General features: G+C 43.3%; 2 protein-coding genes across 2 annotated transcripts in view; one reads left to right on the top strand and one right to left on the bottom strand.

Moving 5' to 3' along the window:
- Positions 1-11,517: 11,517 nt before the first annotated feature.
- On the bottom strand, positions 11,518-20,915 carry LOC137779862 (protein NLRC3-like). Its single transcript, XM_068568066.1, is given in 10 exon segments — positions 11,518-12,195; positions 12,349-12,395; positions 15,505-15,678; positions 15,804-15,977; positions 16,075-17,878; positions 18,031-18,259; positions 18,413-18,491; positions 18,697-18,810; positions 19,840-19,980; positions 20,812-20,915. Coding segments are annotated over 10 exon segments (3,465 nt in total). The 3' UTR covers positions 11,518-11,596.
- The window catches only part of si:ch211-250c4.3 (uncharacterized protein LOC100535981 homolog), a 38,671-nt gene continuing 35,576 nt past the window's right edge, over positions 20,709-23,803 (top strand). The window contains exon 1 of the mRNA XM_068567659.1: positions 20,709-21,243. The gene's annotated coding sequence lies outside the window, so the exon portion shown is untranslated. The remainder of the gene's footprint in view (positions 21,244-23,803) is intronic.

The following is a 23,803-nucleotide window of genomic DNA, read 5'->3' as shown; positions in this document are numbered from 1 at the left end:
GCTCTTCATCATGACAATCAGCTCATTCACCTCAACACTAAATACACTCATGGGACAGTTTCCATGTTGTTGGCACTTTAGCTGCAGAGTCGTATCCAAGAAAAGACATTCACAATGTTCTCTAGTCTCTAGACTGGAAGACTAGAAGACATTCACAATGTTCTCTAGTCTCTAGACTTGAAGACTAGAAGACATTCACAATGTTCTCTAGTCTCTAGACTTGAAGACTAGAAGACATTCACAATGTTCTCTAGTCTCTAGACTTGAAGACTAGAAGACATTCACAATGTTCTCTAGTCTCTAGACTTGAAGACTAGAAGACATTCACAATGCTCTCTAGTCTCTAGACTTGAAGACTAGAAGACATTCACAATGTTCTCTAGTCTCTAGACTTGAGGACTAGAAGACATTCACAATGTTCTCTAATCTCTAGAATTGTTAGAAGACTAGAAGACATTCACAATGTTCTCTAGTCTCTAGACTTGTTAGAAGACTAGAAGACATTCACAATGCTCTCTAGTCTCTAGACTTGAAGACTAGAAGACATTCACAATGCTCTCTAGTCTCTAGACTTGAAGACTAGAAGACATTCACAATGTTCTCTAGTCTCTAGACTTGAAGACTAGAAGACATTCACAATGTTCTCTAGTCTCTAGACTTGAAGACTAGAAGACATTCACAATGCTCTCTAGTCTCTAGACTTGAAGACTAGAAGACATTCACAATGTTCTCTAGTCTCTAGACTTGAGGACTAGAAGACATTCACAATGTTCTCTAATCTCTAGAATTGTTAGAAGACTAGAAGACATTCACAATGTTCTCTAGTCTCTAGACTTGTTAGAAGACTAGAAGACATTCACAATGCTCTCTAGTCTCTAGACTTGAAGACTAGAAGACATTCACAATGCTCTCTAGTCTCTAGACTTGAAGACTAGAAGACATTCACAATGTTCTCTAGTCTCTAGACTTGAAGACTAGAAGACATTCACAATGTTCTCTAGTCTCTAGACTTGAAGACTAGAATACATTCTCAATGCTCTCTAGTCTCTAGACTTGTTAGAAGACTAGAAGACATTCAGAATGTTCTCTAGTCTCTAGACTTGTTAGAAGACTAGAAGACATTCACAATGTTCTCTAGTCTCTAGACTTGAAGACTAGAATACATTCTCAATGCTCTCTAGTCTCTAGACTTGTTAGAAGACTAGAAGACATTCACAATGTTCTCTAGTCTCTAAACTTGTTAGAAGACTAGAAGACATTCACAATGCTCTCTAGTCTCTAAACTTGTTAGAAGACTAGAAGATATTCTCAATGCTCTCTAGTCTCTAGACTTGAAGACTAGAAGACATTCACAATGCTCTCTAGTCTCTAGACTTGAAGACTAGAAGACATTCACAATGCTCTCTAGTCTCTAGACTTGAAGACTAGAAGACATTCTCAATGCTCTCTAGTCTCTTATGAACCGTGTATTTAGTGGGCCGGTCTGACAGTAATTTCCGGGACATTTTTCCTTCAGTTCTTCTCTGGTTCTGGAACCAGGACTTTGTTTGTCTACATGTTGTAAAGCCCTCTGAGGATAATTTCTCATTTGTGATTCTGGCTGATACAAAATAAAATAAAGTGAATTGAAGACCACGTTATTCAACTAGTGTTGGCATCTAAATTCAGGGACTCTGCATTGAAAGTGGTTCATGATGAATCTGGACACTGGGGGGTTCAGGAAAACTTATGATCTGAGTCCAAGACATTTCTTTTCACCATGTTGGAAGTAGATTGGGTAACTTGTGAAGGCCTGCAGGTGTTACAGTAAATAAGGTCTAATGAGTTAAACTCTGGTTCCAGGGTTGGGACCCAGTTTCTATGGAGGGGTGAAGCCCTGTTGCTTTAAGCAGCCTGCTGTGTGCTCTAGCTCTCTGTGTTGATGGCAGGTATTTAGTAGGCGGAGCTAATCAGTGCAACTGGCAGCACCTGGCCAGTCTCCATTATTGTATGTATTAGTTCAGTAAAATAATAATCCCTTTTAAAATATATTGTGATCATAACTATAAACATCCAGCATGAGTGAGCAAGGTCAATCAAAAAGGACTCCTCCAGAGCTCCAGGGCTTTTAAAACAGTATTGTTTGGTATAACAACACAACAACCCACAGACTAATAGTGAACCTTTTTACAAAGATTAAGACCTAAAGCATCGACATCTGCAACAACAAACACAATCCAGGAAGCATTGTTGTGCTATGAAGCATATTCAGTCAAAGAAAGGTGTCACAAGACAGTGACTCATCTACTACCAAAATGATCAGCTGTTTCCTCATGTGCTGTATGACTAAGCAAGCGCTGACGGACCAATGAGAGCCAAGGATTTTGAATCGCCCACGGAGAGCAAAAAAGAAAAAGCTTCGGCCGTGTTTGTTAATGTAGAAACACTAATCAGAGGTTTGTACGGCAAGTTAGGGAGTTTACATAAATAGTGAAACTTCACAATTATTTTAATTTGTTTTTTAAACCACAGTTCTCATCTCATAAGGGTTACGGTATTTTAGTAATTTAAATGAATATAATCAACGTTGTGGAGATGTGCAAGGTGCTGTTTTTAAAACTCTTTCTTCTGGTGGAACGAGGCGAACCGGAGACAGTTTCCAACAGGTTGAGACCTGTGAGGCTCTGGGCTGGACCTCCGCTCCTCCAGCACCATGTTCTGATTGGCTCACCTCCTGCTTCAACCTGTCGCTGGTTTACTCATAACTTTACCTTTTCCTTTAAAACAACACGTCTTCCATCTTTGTCATGGCCGGGTCCCAGGTGAGCTCTGTGTTCCCTGCTGGGTCCTAGTGCTCACCATTTTACTAGCTTCCCCTCCACGTCAGGAAGAGTCCTGACAGACCCCAGATCAGCCTGAACTCCTCTTCATCATTCATAGCAACACTTCATCTGGACTTCAACATTCAAACTAACAGCAGCTTCTCTCTGTTTAATCTCACAGGCGGCCATCTTGTTTCCCAGCTGACATGTTTGACAGCAGCTTTAAACAGTCACACGGTCACAACAATCACTAACGTCATTTCAACCGATCACAGCTCCACTTACTGAACGTTGAGCCGTGGACTTCCTCAGAGTGCAGCTCTCTTCTGTCCTCAGCAGCTCTGTGGAGAAAAGGAGCTTCCTGCTTCACTTCGACTTGCATCAGACGAAGTGAAGCGACGCAGCTTCTTTTCCTTCATCAGAGTTCCTCACGTCACCATCAAAGTATGCAGTCGGACTGGTCGACCGAGTCTCAGTCTGAGCTGCGTTCACAGGATCAAATGTCATTGTGCACAGAAACCTCCTCACAGCTCCAACAAGAGTCTTTCAGGATCAAATCCAGCATCTGTGGACAAATCATGACAACTTGTAAAGAGTCTTTGACAACAGCCTGGACTCTGTAGTGGAGACCAGATGGTTCAGAGGATCCATGCTGCCCCTCTTTGTCCCCTTGTGTTCCTGTATATGTAGACTAGTAGGGACCAGAGGATCAAGCAGAAAGCTTTGCAGCAAATGTTGTGTTGAGTTTATCTGGAATAAATACACTAAGACAACAGAGTCTGACCTGACAGTGTTTTTATTCTTCACTCCACTTTGTTGATCTGGTTGAACCTGTTGGGGCGGGACAACTTACCCACGTATGAGTCTTAGGCTGCGTTCCAGATGCTTCACTCTTCCTGTGTACTTCTAGGACGCATTAATGATGTATTAATGAGGACAGACTGCAGCTTGATGCATTAATGAGGACAGACTGCAGCTTGATGCATTAATGAGGACAGACTGCAGCTTGATGCATTAATGAGGACAGACTGCAGCTTGATGCATTAATGAGGACAGACTGCAGCTTGATGCATTAATGAGGACATACCACTTCCTCATCACATGGAACCTTGAACTTTGACCCTCTTGCTCATGTATCTGCTGTGCGGAAGGATTGTGGGTCAGAACAGGAAAGCGTGACATTGTGATGTCATTCATACGTCATTTAGAGAGAGAGCTGGCTTGTGCTGTGTTTTATTTAGAATTGTTGTTGTTTTTATATGTGAACAGGCTTCTCTCATGCAACATTATGTGTTCATAGAACACAGGTTCATACTCAGAAAAAGCTTTTCCAACAGGCCACTAAACAATATTCTCAGCTTTGGTCACTAGAGGGCAGCAGAGCTCTTTCCTTCACAACATAAATCAGTCAGAATATTTCAACAAACTTGGCCCATGAGAGTCAAACACAATGCATTTGTCACTACATATTCTGACTCACAATCCAGTAACACATGTTGCTGTGAATCACAATACAGTAACACATGTTGCTGTGACTCACAATACAGTAACACATGTTGCTGTGACTCACAATACAATCATTTTGAGCAGGTTTTCCTTCTTCAGCAATACACTATAATCCATTTTAGCATTATTTTCAACACAGATGTTAGGTTTAGCTATCACGCACCAAAGTGCCGCACGGGGCATGAGCTTTAAGGATTTAGTAGATCTGTGTTCAAGTAGTGATATGAACCCCAAATGAGTTATAATACTTGTGTTATTTATATCATTTTTTTCAGAATTTTTTTGTGAAAAGATATATATATATATATATATATATATATATATATATATATATATATATATATATATACAACATTTGAAACATTATTATAAACACCCAGCATATTCTAAAAAAGATTTCCCGACAATGCGTTTTCGAGCCGCTCTGAGTGTTTTCAACTCCACTGTGAAAGACCTAAACAACAACCTACAGAGTGAAACACCCTCTGTGGAAAGATAAAGACCTAAAGAACCGGAATCTGCAGGAAAAATCAATAAAACAAAGCCGTAGCCTGTTACTAACGATTTTAGTCAAAAAACTGTGTCGTTCGGTTCAAAAATGAAAAAGTTAGAAGCTTTTTTCCTAAACACGCTCTGATTGGTTGAAGCCTGTGTTCAAAATCTGCATATTTCCCGCCTTAAGACGTGTGACGCGTTTGAAAAAATAAAAAAACAGCAGGAAAGCCACGACCACAGTTTGCAGTCTACAAGAGTCGAACAGGAGGAAAAGGACACAGCCGGCTTCACTTGGACTTTTCAGGTACTAATATCACATAGATGTGTTTATTTTTGAAATAATACTTTCTGAGGTGTAGTTATTAACAGAAAGGTGAAAAGTAACTGTTGTACGAAAAAGTGAAGGCAGGGTTTTTTTGAGGTGATGGGTTTTATGTGATGACATAAACTTACCAGTATTATTTTACTTTTCTGTTCGAATAGATCACTTCCCACAAATCTTTACTGTATTTTAATAATTTAAATGAAGTCAATCAACGTTGTGGTTCCAGAAATCTTGTAGGAAACGTCACTTGATCTTTTAAAAAAAAATCATTTTCTTGTCTGATAATCGGTGCAGCAGGGGGTTTTTTTTGGGGTGGGGGGGGGGGGCATCCGTTGTGTTACACAAACGATGACAGTGGACTTTAACGTTGTGTGCCGATGGACACTTGCTTCTTTCGACATCATATTGGAGCAAAAGCTACCAGAGTCCACTTCAACAACAGCAAGGTAACGAAGCTCATTATTATACCTTTATGTTTCCTTTTTGACAGCATTTAGCAAATGTAACGTACTTTAATTACAGACAGCACAGTCTCCTTAAGTAAAGTCACCGTGTAACACTACGTGACTTTAAGAGGGAAGTAGAGAGACACGTTCCTGCACTAGTGAGCTAACGTTACTTTACTGCACTAGTGAGCTAACGTTACTTTACTGCACTAGTGAACTAATGTTACTTTACTGCACTACTGAGCTCACGTTACTTTACTGCACTAGTGAGCTAACGTTACTTTACTGCACAAGTAAGCTCACGTTACTTTACTGCACTAGTGAGCTAACGTTACTTTACTGCACTAGTAAGCTAACGTTACTTTACTGTACTAGTGAGCTAACGTTACTTTACTGCACTAGTGTGCTAACATTTCTCTACTGCACGAGTGAGCTAACGTTACTTTATTGCACTAGTGAGCTAACGTTACTTTACTGCACTAGTGAGCTAACGTTACTTTACTGCACTGGTGAGCTTTACGCTACTTTACTGCACTAGTGAGCTAACGCTGCTTTTACTGCACTAGTAATCTGACGCTACTGTGTTGCGTTACACAAACGATGACAGTGGACTTTAAAGTTGTGTGCCGATGGACACTTGCTTCTTGACATCATATTGGAGCAAGAGCTACCAGAGTCCACTTCAACTTCAACAACAGCAAGGTAACGAAGCTCATTATTATTCCTTTATGTTTCCTTTTTGACAGCATTAAGCAAATGTAACAGACTTTAATTACAGACAGCACAGTCTCCTCAAGTAAAGTCACCGTGTAACACTACGTGACTTTAAGAGGGACGTAGAGAGACACGTTCCTGCACTAGTGAGCTAACGTTACTTTACTGCATTAGTGAGCTAACGTTACTTGACTGCACTAGTGAGCTAACGTTACGTTACTGCACTAGTGAGCTAATGTTACTTTACTGCACTAGTGAGCTAACGTTACTTTACTGCACTAGTGAGCTAACGTTACTTTACTGCACTAGTGAGCTAACGTTACTTTACTGCACTAGTGAGCTGACGTTACTTTACTGCAATAGTGAGCTAACGTTACTTTACTGCACTAGTGAGCTAACGTTACGTTACTGCACTACTGAGCTAATGTTACTTTACGGGACTAGTGAGCTAACGTTACATTACAGCACTAGTAAACTAATGTTACTTTACTGCACTAGTGAGCTAACGTTACTTTACTGCACTACTGAGCTAACGTTACTTTACTGCACTACTGAGCTAACGTTACTTTACTGCACTAGTGAGCTAACGTTACGTTACTGCACTACTGAGCTAATGTCACTTTACTGCACTAGTGAGCTAACGTTACTTTACTGCACTAGTGAGCTAACGTTACGTTACTGCACTACTGAGCTAAAGTTACTTTACTGCATTAGTGAGCTAACGTTACTTTACTGCACTAGTGAGCTAACGTTACATTACTGCACTACTGAGCTAATGTTACTTTACTGCACTAGTGAGCTAACGTTACTTTACTGCACTAGTGAGCTAACGTTACTTTACTGCACTAGAGAGCTAACATTACTGCACTAGTGAGCTAATGCTTCTTCACTGCACTAGTGAGCTAACGTTACTTTACTGCACTAGTAAGCTAACGCTACTCCGTTGCGTTACACAAATGATGACAGTGGACTTTAACGTTGTGTGCCGATGGACACTTGCTTCTCTCGACATCATATTGGAGCAAGAGCTACCAGAGACCACTTCAACTTCAACAACAGCAAGGTAACGAAGCTCATTATTATTCCTTCATGTTTCCTTTTTGACAGCATTTAGCAAATGTAACATACTTTAATTACAGACAGCACAGTCTCCTCAAGTAAAGTCACCGTGTAACACTACGTGACTTTAAGAGGGAAGTAGAGAGACACGTTCCTGCACTAGTGAGCTAACGTTGCTATACTGCACTAGTGAGCTAACGTTACGTTCCTGCACTAGTGAGCTAACGTTACTTTACTGCACTAGTGAGCTAACGTTACTTTACTGCACTAGTGAGCTAACGTTACATTCCTGCATGAGTGAGCTAACGGTACTTTACTGCACGAGTGAGCTAATGTCACTTTACTGCACTAGTGAGCTAACGTTACTTTACTGCACTACTGAGCTAACATTACTGCACTAGTGAGCTAACGCTTCTTTACTGCACTAGTGAGCTAACGTTACTTTACTGCACTAGTGAGCTAACATTACTGCACTAGTGAGCTAATGCTTCTTCACTGCACTCGTGAGCTAACATTACTTTACTGCACTCGTGAGATAATGCTACTTTACTGCACTCGTGAGCTAACGCTACTCCGTTGTGTTACACAAACGATGACAGTGGACTTTAACGTTGTGTGCCGATGGATACTTGCTTCTCTCGACATATCGGAGCAAGAGCTACCAGAGTCCACTTCAATTTCAACAACAGGAAGGTAACGAAGCTCATTATTATTCCTTCATGTTTCCTTTTTGACAGCATTTAGCAAATGTAACGTACTTTAATTACAGACAGCACAGTCTCCTCAAGTAAAGTCACCGTGTAACACTACGTGACTTTAAGAGGGAAGTAGAGAGACACGTTCCTGCACTAGTGAGCGAACGTCGCTTTACTGCACTAGTGAGCTAACACTACTTCGTTGCGGTACACAAAACGATGACAGTGTGTTGGTCCGCTAGCTAGTTAGATGATGTTAACTCCGTTTGGAGAAGTTTTGACTCTTTTCTCTCTTGCTAGCTACCGTGCGGCACAGCGCAGCACGAGTAACGTTACCAAGTTGCACTGAAGGTGAACCAGAACGTTGTGAGTGAACCAGAAGGCCCCAACAGGTCAGACTTTTACACAACATAACATAGCGTGTGTTTTCTGAGCTAACGCTACAGGCCAGACTGCAACCGCTGGTATAAAGTTGATACATTGTTGCTAGTTTAACCCTCCTATCGTGTTCTAATCTGACCGATTTAAAAGTTTAATCAATCATAAATATTGTGTTTTACTTCTGATTACCTCAAGACCTTATGATATCCTCCACAGTAGGCATTACATCACAGACAATTCTTGATCACCCCCCACCCTTTTCTTACACACACTTTTTTTTGCAATGGATTTTGCGTACTGGAGACAAGTTTTTACACACAGGAAAGTTTTAAGGCGTACAAAAGTCTGCTGGCTTATTCCGTATTCACACCAAAAGCGCAACACTTTTTTGCCTGATTTTACTCGCTCGACACGTTATGTGGTTAACTCGCTTTTTGCTTTTTCGCAACCAATTGCGATGGAAAGCTGGCGCGGCTTGAGTCCCGTTAGTCCTAGTTACCATCATCACATAGCCCGGTCACGTTCCTGTAAAACAGTTTTCATTTCCGCTATCGACCATGGGACATTAACAAGTATTTCTGCGTCATGCTTGTTGTGGAAATACCACAAATAAAACAAATGTCGGAACATCCAGTGCCCCGTGTCTGGTTTCATACTATTCTCCGTGTCTGGGTTCATACTATTCTCCGTAGTCGCACTGTCTGGCTTCATCCAGTGCGAATACTGGATGAAACCGCTTCCAGCGCTCATTCAGGACCAGCAGTGACTGTTTGGCTGCCGGGCTGAGTGCTGTTCCCATGTAGCCAGTGTTTTATTTTACCTTGAAATGAATCACAGAGTAAAGGCAGACATCACCCCACAGAGTTGCCATATTCATGGCTTCCTCCCAAGTTTCCATCCACAGTTTCTTTTGCGCAAGTGAAAGACATTGATTTTCACTCAGCGAAAAAGCTAAACTAGATTATTGAGAAGAGTGTGTCAATGGAAACGTGCCCACAACCCGATTGTGAATAGCACCAACAGCATCTACAGCGTCAGTAACCGCTTAAGCAGTGCACTGGTTTCAGCCACTGGATCTATCACTGTGTCGTTGTTTATAGACATCCTAAGTCAGCTTACACGTAATAATGATATTCGTAACTTCACAATTTACAATATTCAAAAGGCGATTTCAAGGCCTTGTTCAAGCTAACCTCTGCTATGCACATGTACATGGCCATGAGATTTTAATGTACAGTTTTGGTGAAAAGTGACTTCATAATCAGCTACAATGTCATAATGATATTCATAATTTCACAATATTCAAACAGCTAAAAAAGAAGATATATCCCCCTGCAGTCCGTCAACGGCTCCAGGGGGATATCTGTCACGCTTGCCAGTCTTCAAAACTTGAGAGCACTGTGAAGGTCTTCCTCAGCTGGCCCATTCTCAGCACCTCTTTGCTTACAAGCAGCCTTTGGCAAATGATCCTCACAGAATATCTTGTAGCTGACATCAAACATGGGCTCGTTCCTAAAACACATATGAATGAGGAGTAAAGACATTAATAAGTGTTGTGATGGTTTGCACATGCAACAGAATGCAGATTGAAGGTTTACTTTCATAATGTTCAGTTAGTAGCTCCTTGAAATGCAATATAACACATGACTTACTGTTCTTTCTCTGGTTTTTCAAGCCTCATGAAAAAACCTGGTGTACTGATTGGAGCAGCCTTTGTGGTTCTGCACCTCCCGAGCCGCACAGTCTTTGTCTTTTATGTGTATCAAAAAACTTTGGTCATCCTTCAACTCGGCAGCTTTCTGCAATTGGCCTTAACGAAACAAAAAGGATAGCTCAATGAGTTTGTTGACATATCTCTCACACAGAATTGTACCTTTCAGTCACTCAACCACAGTCTGTGTGTGTGTGTGTGTGTGTGTGTGTGTGTGTGTGTGTGTGTGTGTGTGTGTGTTTACCTGCTGTTAATGTTTTCAGCCTTTCTTTGTTGGACTTCTGTTGCTACAAGTTGATGGCACTCGCAACGAATATCCTGTTACGCTCTGAAGAAACTAGTTCGGCATAAAACATCGCCGCATCCACAATCGATTAGAATTTCAGCGACAAACTTTTTTTTGGTAACTTAACATGACTCGTTCTTTTTTATGAGCTAAAGATTGTGTAGATGCACGACTGTGGAGCGGGAATCGTTTTCTAAAAGACTTTTCGTGGTTCACCTTGCGGCCTATGGAGGAGGAACCCGTGTGGTTGGGAACCTTCAGGAGTGAACAATCATTCACTCCTGTCAGCCTATTGCAGGAGAAGAGCTCTCTCACCTCATGGAGACGATTTCAGAGACGAGCAAGACTGGACTTTGGTTGGAAAGTACAAAATACAAACCAGTTTTATTTGTTTTTACAATAACAAGGTTAAAGGTCACAACAACGGATAATGCAAGAAGTCAATTATGATCTAGAATCATCCAAAACTAGGATTCATTTGATCTCAACGTCACTTATCAAAGTTTGTTCATTTGTTACACGACGATCAAAGATGATGAATTTAGTTTGTTCAAATCAAAACAACTCTTTACAAGTTGTGATTATTTCTCCACAGAAGCTGAATCTGATCCAGAAAGACTCTCGTTTGACATTCGGAGGTTTTTCTTCACACAAACAAATGTCTCAAGACCAGCAGCAGGTACCCCTCACCTGCTGCAGCTGTTTACAACCACTGAGAGATCAGGGCCCTGTTCCACGTACGTGGTTCCACAAATACGATCAAATGTCCTGTTATCCAGCTCAACCTAACGAGATGATTGACTACAGGATATGTCGGTTCCCTGAAGGTGGATCCTCCCTCAAACGCTCTCGTTCATTCTAACCAGACGCCAGTTGTCAGGATAACTGTGCGTGGCAGCTGCTTTTCAGAAGGGAGAAAAGTCAAACGCCAAATTCATGATGTTCTCTTTCTAAAATGACAAATAAAGTCAGAGAAAGACTGTCTCTTTTCTCTGCTGACGAGCAGAAGATGATCATGACTACATGTGATCTAAACTGGCTTTGTGGAACCGAAAATCCTGATCTACGTCATCTTATCCTGGAAGTTATCCAGCTATATCAGTAAACCAGGTACGTGGAACAGGGCCCAGGTTGCTGCTAGCTAACATCAGCTGTGTGTCATCCTGTACAGGAGGAACTATCTGGACAGCAGAGAGAAGGTTTCTCTACCAGGAGGAGACTCTCAATCCTCCAGAGAACACAGAGACACTGAGGATTCAGACAAGGACCAGAACCAGAACCCAAACCCAGGATAAAGAGGTTCAGTGAAGGTGGTGTTGAAGGTGTGGAGGTGGATCAGTGTGTCAGAGGAGACTCTGTAGAAGGACAGAGAGCCAGCAGGACAGTCCACATACACTGCTACTCTACCAGAGGAGGAGGAGGAGGAAGAGGAGGTGATGGGTGTTTTTGTCTTATTGTGATAGACAGAGTAAACACCATAATAAGACTCCAGACTCCAGGACTGATCATTCATTCCAAACCAACAGTCTTCACTGTTTCCTCTCCTTCTGATTCCTCTGTAACTCACTGATATAAAAACTCTTCCTCTCCACTCGACCTCCCAGTAACAGCGACCAGTCAGACCAGTTCTACAGAGCAGCTGAGGCCAGACATCAAACCTGTCTGGATGATCAGAATATGACTGATCCTCCATCACACGTGTCACCATCCTGTTGTTGTCAGACAGTTTGAGGTTCTTGTTCACTGTGTTTGTGTCGAGTGTGAGTTCACAGGAATCTGATGGAGAGAACAAGACACAATACAGCTGCAGTTATTAATGTATCATCTGTTCATCTAGTGACACTTTGATGATGACATCAGAGATGTGAATGAGTGATGGCACAGTGTGCAGATGGTTGAATGTGTTCATCAAACTCAAAGCCCACTTACACTTCCTCAGACCTGGTCTGAACCATCGGACTCCAGCAGGCTCCACCCTGAAAGGAGGAGGGGGGTCAGAGCAGCATGAAACATGGACATGACATCACTCTCATCACAGAGCTTTGGGATTCATGTTCACATGGACCACTTATTATTCATCCGCTCATCCTCTGTTACTTCATGGAGCTTCTTCTGATTGGCCCATGACGACAGCTCATCATGCTCTTCAGCCTGACTCATGTTTATGATTATCATCTTTTTAATCAACTATGTTGTTACATTACAATAAAACACTATCAAGTTGTGTTTCATAAACTGTTGTCTGCATATTGTTATGATCAGATTATAATCTGCATATAAACCATAACAACATAAATGGATATGAGACACACATATGACACACATCGTTAGTGGGAGAACTATTTAATTCAGCAGGTTTGAAACTCTCCCTCATCCCTTACCCCTCATCCCTCATCCCTTTCCTCATCCCTCACTCCCTTCCCTCATTCCTCACTCCCTTTCCTCATCCCTTACCCCCTCATCACATCCCTTTTCCTTCTCCAGCTCAAGAATCTATGGTTCTGAATAATAAACCTTCCACCAACACCAGTTAGGAGAAGCGTGGTCCTTGTTAGTGAAACAAATCTAGTTAGAATAAAATCTACTGGGATTAAATCCATCTCCACAACCATACTGGTAGTGAAATGTATTGTGCTGTGTAGGTGCTGCATCACTTAGTTTGGTTTCTCAGGCTGCTTTGTGGTTTTCACAGGGAAGTTGATGAGAGAGAGCTGCAAACAGCGGCGTCTACAAGCCTGCTAGAAGCTACAAACTCTGCTCTGACACCTCAGCTGAACTTTTACCTGTTAAGATTGTGCACAACAGAAAGTTAATGTCTCCTGGACTTTTTTCCTGTGAAGAACCCAGAGAGGGTTGTTTGGTTATTATGTATTTCAGAAATAGTGTTATTATTTATTTCCTGACTTTTTTTCCTGTGAAGAACCCAGAAAGGGTTAATATTTGGTGATGTGTGGTTATGTGTGGCCTTCTGGAAAACCATAAATGTTTACGTTGAGGCATCCCTGCGATCGTCTCACTCTTTCTGTTACAAACTGACCCCGGCCCCCGTCAGAGAAGAGAAAAGTTATGTGGCCCTCACAGGAAAAAGTTTGGGGACCCCTGGTCTACTGATTCCACCAGATTTGAAACCATATCTCTGTGAAGGATTTTCGCGAAGATATTAATATTTATAAAACGTCAATGGCTGCGTTTCCCAGATTTTGATCGTTCTTAAGGACTTCGGCTAAGAAGTAGCGCTAAGATACGAGTGTTTCCCAGACGCGCTCTTAACTGCCTTCTTAAGATCTCGCCAAAGAAGCTTCTTAAGACGCTCTTAGTGGAGCTGTCCACCGCCGTGGAGATGAAACTAAATCAATCCATGCCAGATTAATCCATCACCCACCACTTTATCAGAGCATGAATCACACACAACACGCTGTGGTCCACACACACAGGTGCAGTTATGCTACGGGCGTGTGTGTGTGTGTGTGTGTGTGTGTGTGTGTGTGTGTGTGTGTGCTATCCACGACACCAATCACCGGGGATCTCAGCCATGGCATGAAATCCACGGTGGACCTGGTGGACCTCGTCCCGTGTGGTGGCATTCTGATGTGTGTCCGCATGGCGCAGGAGGATCGGTGTCACGCTGCCACACTCCGTGAACCCGATGCCTTGCTGAGGCCGGTGCCGTCCCCCACCACCTCCAGGAAGCTCCCCACGCGTAAAGACCAGGCTGAGGGCAACACTGCAGCGGGTTGGCCTCTGGATGTGTGGTGACACCAGCGTGACGAGGCGTTGGATCTCCACACGGGGAAGCCGGTACTTGGACTGGACGGCCCGGTCCGACAGCACATTGAGTGGAGAAGTGCTGACGCTCACATGCATTTATGTAAACCATCACATGCATTTATGTAAACCATCACATGCATTTATGTAAACTATCTGGCTTCGCGCAGGGCGACGCTGTTGGTTAGCAGAGAGGTGATGCTGTATTGCAGCCGTGGTGTCTCTCACGTGGACTTCAGCAACGTCTTTAGACGAGGAGCCTCTCTTGATGAGGTTCAGCAGAGTTCAGTTACACCTGTCAGTTCCCTGATATCTGTGGAATACCACAGGGTTGTTGATGTTTTTATAGCTAACGTAAACTCATATGCAGATGCTGAATGTGTGTGAAAACGTAATGAGTGATAGTAATGATGATTCATTTTATTTATGTAGTGACTGGAACACAGGGGTAATTCTTTATTTTTATATCGTTATTTTTCTTTTTATGCTATTATTTTTCTTGCGTCAGTGTTCTGCAGCTGTGGGCGCACATTCATCATGACGCATGGTTTTAGTATTACTTTGAATGTCAGATATAACTTTCCCTGACGCGGCTGCAGTGAGCGTTTAGTCGCTAAGAAGGCTGTTAAGAGTGGATCAGACTGATCTTACGTTTCCTTCTTAGTGAAAGAGCGTCTTAAGCTAAGAACGACTCTGGGAAACACGTCCTTCTTTCACAGCGCTCTTAAGACGCTCTTAAGACGCTCTTAAGACGCTCTTAGCTTTTAAGACGAATCTGGGAAACACAGCCAATGTCTGCGCGGCGCTCCTGCCTGTATCCCCAGTAGCCGTAAAAAAGTGTGTCATCTTTGGCAGCGTTCCTAAATATTTATCGGTGTCTTTTCTTTTTTTTCTTTTGATGGAGCCGCTTGGATAACTTTGTTTCATTTTTGTTTTTATTCTTGTCTTGCTTCTTCTGAATCGTCTCTGTGTAATTTCCAGTCCTCCTGTCACTGTGTGTTTATGTTTGGCACCGTGCACCGTTACGGACGAGTGCATTTCATTGTGAAAGTAGGGGTGTGTGGACACGACAGATAACCATGGACTGGACATTTCAACTACTACTTCAACGTTTCAACGTATTTCTTAAGAATATTAATACAATTGACCATGCTTTTGAATTCTGTATGACGATAAGGGGCATTTTCTTTTTCTCTTTTTCTTTTTGCGGATGGTTGGGGGCCCCTCTACTACGACCACTGGTAGGGGGCCCCGAGCAGCCGCCTATCTATGTTTCTATGTTAAAACCGCCTCTGCTCTGTGGCTGCAGCCTCTTCATACCTGAGATTCTCCAGTCTCCAGTGTGGATCCTCCAGTCCAGCAGACAGCAGCTTCACTCCTGAGTCTCCTGGATGATTGTAGCTCAGGTCCAGCTCTCTCAGATGGGAGGGGTTGGAGCTCAGAGCTGAGGTCAGAGAAGAAGAGCCTTCCTCTGAGATCAGACAGCCTGACAGCCTGCAAACATACACAATAACACACATATCACATCTTAAGACAATCTGAAGGAGGATACAAGTTCATCCATGAATGTAAATCAGGATTTAAGTGTCCATTGGTTGAACATGTTGATGAATTCTGACCTGAGAGTCTCCAGTCTGCAGTGAGGACTCTCCAGTCCAGCAGACAGCAGCTTCACTCCTGAATCATGCAAGTTGTTCTGACCCAGGTCCAGCTCTCTCAGACTAGAGGACTGGGAGCTGAGGACTGAGGACAGAGCTTCACAGCTTCTCTCTGAGAGGTTACAGTCACTCAGTCTGAAGAGACAAGGAGGAAGAAAGAATAAACAATAAGTAGAAAAGATAGCAGCGTATTTAAGTTATGATCTATGAATCATACTCTCTCTGTACTTACAGAGCTTTGTTGGAGGCTTTGATCACTGGCAGCAGCCTCAGAAGAGCCTCCTCTGAAGCAGAGTACTTCTTCAGGTCAAACACCTCCAGGTCTTCTCCTGATGACAGTAAGATGAAGCCCAGCGCTGACCACTGAGCAGGAGACAGTTTACCTGTGGAGAGACGTCCTGACCTCAGGGACTGTTGGATCTCCTCCACTAGAGAACCATCATTCAGTTCATTCAGACAGTGGAACAGATTGATGCTTTTCGCTGGAGACACATCCTCATTGATCTTCTCCTTGATGTACTGGACTGTTTTCTTATTGGTCTGTGAGCTACTTCCTGTCTGTGTCAGCAGACCTCGTAGGAGAGTCTGATTGGTCTCCAGTGAAAGACCCAGGAGGAAGCGGAGGAACAAGTCCAGGTGTCCATTAGGACTTTGTAAGGCCTTGTCCACAGCACACTGGTAGAGATGTCTTGGTTCAGGTTTCTTTTTAAAGACTTTAGACAACAGGGAGGTTGTTTGTTCTTCTGCCAGCAGGTTGACACCAGAGTTGATGAAGGTCAGATGGACATGAAGAGCAGCCAGAAACTCCTGAACACTCAGATGGACGAAGCAGAACACCTTGTCCTGGTACAGTCCTCTCTCCTCTCTAAAGGTCTGTGTGAACACTCCTGAGTACACTGAGGCTGCTCTGATATCGATGCCACACTCTGTCAGGTCGGATTCATAGAAGATCAGGTTCCCTTTCTGCAGCTGATCAAAAGCCAGTTTTCCCAGAGACTCGATCATCTTCCTGCTCTCTGGACTCCAGTGTGGATCTGTCTCAGCTACTCCATCATACTTGACATTCTTCACTTTGGCCTGAACCACCAGGAAGTGGATGTACATCTCAGTCAGGGTCTTGGGCAGCTGTCCTCCCTCTGTGGTCTTCAACACGTCCTCCAGAACTGTAGCAGTGATCCAGCAGAACACTGGGATGTGACACATGATGTGGAGGCTTCGTGAGGTCTCGATGTGGGAGATGATCCTGCTGGCCTGCTCCTCATCTCTGAACCTCTTCATGAAGTAGTCCTTCTTCTGTGGGTCAGTGAACCCTCTGACCTCTGTCACCAGGTCAACACAGTCAGGAGGGATCTGATTGGCTGCTGCAGGTCGTGTGGTTATCCAGAGGCGAGCAGAGGGAAGCAGCTTCCCCCTGATGAGGTTTGTCAGCAGCACATCCACTGAGGTGGACTCTGTGACATCAGTTAGGGCTTTATTCTTGCAGAAGTTCATAGGAAGTCGACACTCATCCAGACCGTCAAAGATGAACACAACCGGGAACTCTTCAAACCTGCAGAGTCCTGCTTCTTTGGTTTCAGAGAAGAAGTGATGAACAAGTTCCACCAAGCTGAACTTCTTCTCTTTCAGCACATTCAGCTCTCTGAACGTGAAGGGAAACATGAACTGGATGTCCTGGTTGGCTTTGTCTTCAGCCCAGTCCAGAGTGAACTTCTGTGTTAAGACTGTTTTCCCGATGCCAGCCACTCCCTTTGTCATCACTGTTCTGATTGGTTCCTCTCCTCCAGGTGAGGCTTTAAAGAAGTCTTCTTGTCTGATGGTGGTTTCTGGTCTGTGTGGTTTCCTGGATGCTGCTTCAATCTGTCTGACCTCATGTTCATTGTTGACCTCTGCAGTCCCTCCCTCTGTGATGTAGAGCTCTGTGTAGATCTGGTTCAGAAGGGTTGGGTTTCCTGCTTTAGCGATCCCCTCAAACACACACTGGAACTTCTTCTTCAGGTTAGATTTGAGTTTACGCTGACAAACTGCAGCAAGAAGTCCTGAATGAACAAACAACAAACAAGATCAGAATAGATTTTTAACAGTTCATTTCCTCAAAGAATGAGTATGAATATATTCTGGTCCATCTCTTGAGACATTAGTAAACGTTCCATTCATCCAGCATGTTAAATCTTTAGAGAAATCCTCTTACTGCTCTGCAGACAGTCAGCCAGCTCCTCCTGCTTCATGCTCCTCAGGAAGTGCAGTGAGATCTTCTGAAATGCTTCTCTGCTCCTCCTCCTCTGCTCTTTATCCTCACCATCCAACAGCTCGTCATCCTCTCTCTGACTCTCTAAGCATTGTGGGTAATCTGAAGTCAGAACCTTCTGGATCTTCTTCAGCTCGTCCTTCACAAAAGTGAGGATGTTCTCCTCCAGCAGCTGGAACAGAATATTCTCTGAATGACAAACTAAAACCATGGAAGCAAACATCAGATCCATGTTGGACAGACTGACAACCCACTGGTCTAAAGAGTGCAGCATGGAGATGATGGTGAACAGAAGACATGTAAAAGTAGTTGTACAGGTACAGACCATAAATATGGAGTCCAGGTGTGTTTGATGCTGCTGGGCAGACGGACCTCTGGGAACCTCTGAGCTCTCCTGGTCCTCTCTGTGGAGGAGTCATGAACCATCAGCTCACATTGTGTCTGCACCACAGACTATTGTTCATGATATTACAACACAAACACAACAATAAGTTAAAGATGTTGTGTCATGATTCATCATTTTATAAACCAGATGCTAAAGACTGGAGATGAAGGACGACCATCTGTGTGACAGTTAGTCATCTTGTTCCATCTGTTTAAAGAACTTACTCTGGGTCATAAGAACGTTGTCCATCTCTGAAGTTAATCAAAGCACCTTTGGACCGATCACTCTTCATGGACACACAGCTGGGTTCAGGAGACTTTTCTCTCTGCTGCTGTGACCTGATAGAAACAGTGAGATTTACTGAACATAAACTATTTATTTTTCTGCTTCCACTGGTTTTGTTGCACAGTAAAAGTGAAGTTATTTTCATTCAAACTTGTAGTTAATGATAAAGAAGACACAGCTTCTTTATTGTGACTTGTTGTGTTCTTATTCAACCAACTAGTCGTTACAATGAGACACAAAAACTAAAACTACTGGAGTCACATCTTGGAGAAGTTTGACTCTTATATTTATGCAACCTGCTCTGCTCATTTTACCCAAGATGCATTAGAGGTTCTTGTGCATACTTGGGACAGCCAATATCCCAGAATGCATTTTGCACCAGCAACAGGGAACAATAGCAGATGTGAATGTTCTGAATGTTCGTGTTTCTGAGTCACAAAATGTCATTTTAGGATGATTTCAGATGATAAGTTAGTTGTTGAAGCCTCAAATCTGTGGTCGTTTTTTCAAGATTCGGCCTACTTCAAAATATACCCGGACGATTTTGGAGATTTCAGGTCCTGCTCTCGGCGGGCAGTCAGCGCTCTGCTGCCCGCCGAGAGCAGCCTCATCTCAGCAGGACTGTTTGAAATGATCTGCTGGCTCCGACGTCTCCGTAGAGATTAAACATGAGATATAAATTGGTTCTGGAGGATCTAACGAGCAGTCTTTGGTCTCAGAGTTTAATATTTGTTCACAGTCACGTTAAATCAGTTTGACTGAGGGAAAGGTTAAGATTTAGAACTTAATACTTTGACATTGAACTACAGCAGTGTTTTTTTTTAACTCTGCAGTTTTCTGAAACTCTGACTTCTCCTGGTCGACTCTGAGGAGGAATAAACTCACATTGTGTTTGCACCAGAGACTGTTTACAGTTAATGATTCATATACAAACAGCTACAGAGCAGTTAGTAAAATATATTGATTCTGTCATGATTGATCTTCATGAAAACAACACTGTAAATGATGAACGACCAATTCTGTGTTTCATAACTGAGAATCAGAACAGTTAGTCATCTGTTTCATCTGTTTTAAGAACTTACTCTGGGTCAGAAGAACGGCAGCCATCTTTGAAGAAAATCAGATGACCTTTAGACCGATCACTCTTCATGGACACACAGCTGGGTCCAGGTCCAGGTCCTGGTTCTGGTTCTGGTCCAGAGGACTTTGCTCTCTGATGGGTCCTAACACAGAAGAAGAGCAGCAGGGAGGGAATTCTGTTTTTAATCTTCAGGCAGAGCAGCTGTTGGGAAGAATGTGAAGATCTGATGAAAGAAGCTGTAATGATGTGACACGGAGCATCTTCTTGGACTGAAGGGATTTGAACTGATGACGTTTAAAAGTTAAAGTCAGGAGGCTGAATTAACCTCAGCTGAACATGAACTCTGTTGACTGACAGGAACACTGAGACCAGCTGTAACCCTCACTGACCACCAGGGGGAGAGAGAGAGAGAGAGAGAGAGAGAGAGAGAGAGAGAGAGAGAGAGAGAGAGAGAGAGAGGGAGAGAAATACAAGTACAGCTGCAGAGTATTAATTTAGCAATCAGATTGTGCAAAACGTAAAGTATGTGTCGTGTATATGAAGTGTTAAAAACATAAACGTGTGCAGTGATAATTAATCCACAGAGGATCTACCAAGAGGTGACTTATTGTAAAGTCTTATGAATGTTTTCCTGCATCCGTCCTTATGACAGCGGAGCTATCAAATATGATACAGCAGGTATATAAAGTAATGATTCACCTGTAGATTATGCAACCACCACTGTATTGTATCTGTGAGGCCTCAATAAACATGAAATAGGAGCTTCATAAAACACCTGAAGGACCAAAGTCCAGACTTTAGTCCAGTATCAGAACTCAATCTTAACCACTGATTGTGTTTTATAGATTTACAGGTTTATTAAGAGTCAAGGTTCAAGTGAACGAGCAGAGAAACAGTCAACATGAAGTCAGAGTGAAGACGCTGAAGGTACTAAAGTGTGGAGTGATACCTGTTCATGTTGCTGATCACCTACAGCCCCCTGATGGAGACCCACGGGTTCACCTGGAGGTTCAGGTCTCTGTTGTCCGATCCACTTTGAGCCGTGGACTCCTTCTCAGAGACAGGAGGTCCACACATGAACCGGCAAAGAGCGGCTGGTTGCTCATGAAACACACCGGGAGGGTTGGACCCTCTGCAGCTCTCTGCTGTGTGGACCCGGTCTGTGTGGAAGAAGAGTTTCCTGTTGATGTGATGGCTGCTGTCCCGCTCCAACACTGTGGGGAACCAGTGTGAACCTGCAGCTCAGAGAGCAGCTGATCATGTGTCATGACTTTATGATCATGTTAAAGATTAACCCTCAGCTTCTTCCTGCTGCCTCTGAGCCACTGGAAGCTCCTCCTCCCTGAAGCATCAGCCCTCCACACGGTGCTGGGCGTGAACAGAGGACATGACTTCACCTGCACAGGTGTGAATGAAGCTTCATGTGCTGCTGTATACACACACACACACACACACACACACACACACACACACACACACACACCAGTGTGATAACTGGCTGTGTGTGTGTGCTGTACATCCGGCTTGTATCCAGCAGGGGGCGATGTTGAGCTTTATTTTGACAGGAAAGTGACAAACATATTGGAGCCCTGTGTGTGTGTGTGTGTGTGTGTGTGTATATATATATATATATATATATATATATACACATAACTGACCAATCACAGCGCATGTTAATGGTCACATGGCCCTGTGACCAATCACGCCTTCAGGGTCTCCAGAAGGCTCTTCCATGTATTTAAACCAGGTTAATCCTCCATAGATAAGAGACGTGATTGAATAAAACATGTTCAAATTGGGGGCGTCCCTTCTTCCCCATTTGTGGACGTCAGTTTAAATTAAATGAGAGCGGCTGATCCCCACATGGTGCGTCTCCTCAGCACCACAGTGGGCGCCAACACTGCTTTCTTTGAACACCTAATTTTGAGCCGTGCAGGGCCAGAGGTCCCATCATATGATCAGAGTTCATCGTGTTCCTGAGAACCTGGACTTCAGAGAGTCGGTCTTGTTGAGAGACGACTCTGAGCCGGTGTGCTTTGGCCTGTTCATGGAAGATTCAGGGATACGGGGAAACCACAAACGGCCTCTGTTTTCTTGAATTAATACCTCTGAAGCTGATGAAAACACTGAAAGCACATCTGGCTTGGATTGAGATTTATTCCGTTGTGCTTCATAGTCTCAACATTGGGTGTGTAGAAGTGTCTGGGACGCATTCAGGATCAAAGGCTGAAGAGTATCCATCTTACTCCCACATGTTTTTTGACAGTCTTGATTCCCGTTCCTCTGATGGCAGGACCGAGTACCGGCTCTTCTTCCTGGTGAACTGAATCTGTGTCAAAACTAGTTTAAAGGGGACAGATTACTCTCAGTCAGGATCATACTTGTCTTTGAGTTACCTACTAGAACATGTTTGCATGCTGTAATGATCAAAACACTTTATTCTTGTTAGTCTGCCTGGTTCCTGATTGTGTATGTGCAGCCCTCATTGTGTCCACCTGTGTCTCGTTACTCTTGTATCTGAACCCTGTTTGTCTCCTGGCCCTTGGTCGGATCGTACTGTGTGTCCTCTGTTTGTTCCTCTAAGTGTTCTGTGGAGACCTTGGTGGTAACTTAGTGTTTTTTGGAAGCTTTAATTTAATCACCGGGGTCGTTCTCCTGCATGGAGTCGACAGACTCTGCAGCAGGCGACTGTCTTCGGGATCCCTCCTCCTGGAAGCTCTTGTTTTGGGAGCTCTTGCTGAAAACACAGTGACTCAGACACCATGTAATGACAGGCCACTGGGTCAAACAAGCTCACACACGCTGCAGCAGCACACTGTGACAGCAGGCGCGTTGCAGCCATGTAGCGCTCATGTTCCTCTGATGTTCATCGCTTTTAAAGAGTGGTTATGTCCGTGTAGTAGATGTCCTCAGGATACATTTAATTTGAGGTCTTTAACAAATAGTAGCCTTGAAAGCAGGGACTTTAAAGCTGTCCTTGGTCTTATTTCTTTTTAGGGTTGTCAATTTGATTGAGTTTTCTTATTTTTCCAACACGCTTTAGTTCTGGTTGAATCCAGAGAGTCGCAGGCTTTGTTCGTACTCGCGCTCGGCACCGCAGGCTCTCAATCGCCCAACATGAACGGAGGCTTTCATCCTCTGAAACACCAGATGACGTACAAACAAAATGAACTGGGTTGAATCAAAAAGACAACGAGCGTAAAGCAACCTCCACTATGCCGAGGAGGGAATCTGTAAACTCGTATCTCATATTCATGGACGACTTTAAAGCTTTTGTACAAGCCCTGTAAAGAAACAAGTCACGTACGTATTGCATTAATTATAACGAGACAAAGACTGAACACTCTGAACACTATTTGGAAACAGGACCGGTCTGAGAGAGAAGAGTGTTTTTAGACTTTGACACAACCCGACCAACAACAACTTATGACGCAACAATGGCCTGCGATCATGTGAGAACAATGACAGCATTGTTATTGTGAATTGTTCACCATTGCCTCACTCAGGCGCCACCACGAGCGATCCACTCCAGACCGGATGCAGTTAAACTTTGTATAATATTACAGTCAAGTCGCAGATGAAGGCTTATTGGTGTAGAAACCCTGTCTCAAGAAAAAGCTTCAACACATTGGGCCTAATTCAAGACCTACTAACACACACCGGGTCGTTCTTCAGTGATTTTGGAGAACTCAAAACCATATTCACTAGACTTCTCATATTTTAATATTTCTCTGTATGAAAAGTCAAAGTTTTACTTGGACTTTGATAACATTTGAGTTTAAAACTCCAATATAAATCCCACTTCATAATTATATTGACATCCTGCTTATAGGGTGATATCCTTCTAAATGTATTCATGCTGTCATGATGTTGGTTTGTCTTGTTTCCTGTTTTATTGTGAAGTCCTTGTCTTGTGTGTCCTGTGTTCCCTGCACTTCCTGTCCTGTGATGGTCCGTGACGGTCG

Source organism: Clinocottus analis, unplaced genomic scaffold (assembly GCF_023055335.1).
Source record: "Clinocottus analis isolate CAN_PGR_092001 unplaced genomic scaffold, fCliAna1.0.p SCAF_8, whole genome shotgun sequence".
In the NCBI taxonomy this organism is placed as follows: Eukaryota; Metazoa; Chordata; class Actinopteri; order Perciformes; family Cottidae; genus Clinocottus; species Clinocottus analis.
The sequence above is the reverse complement of the archived record's forward strand: the minus strand, read 5'-3'. Positions and strand labels throughout refer to the sequence as shown.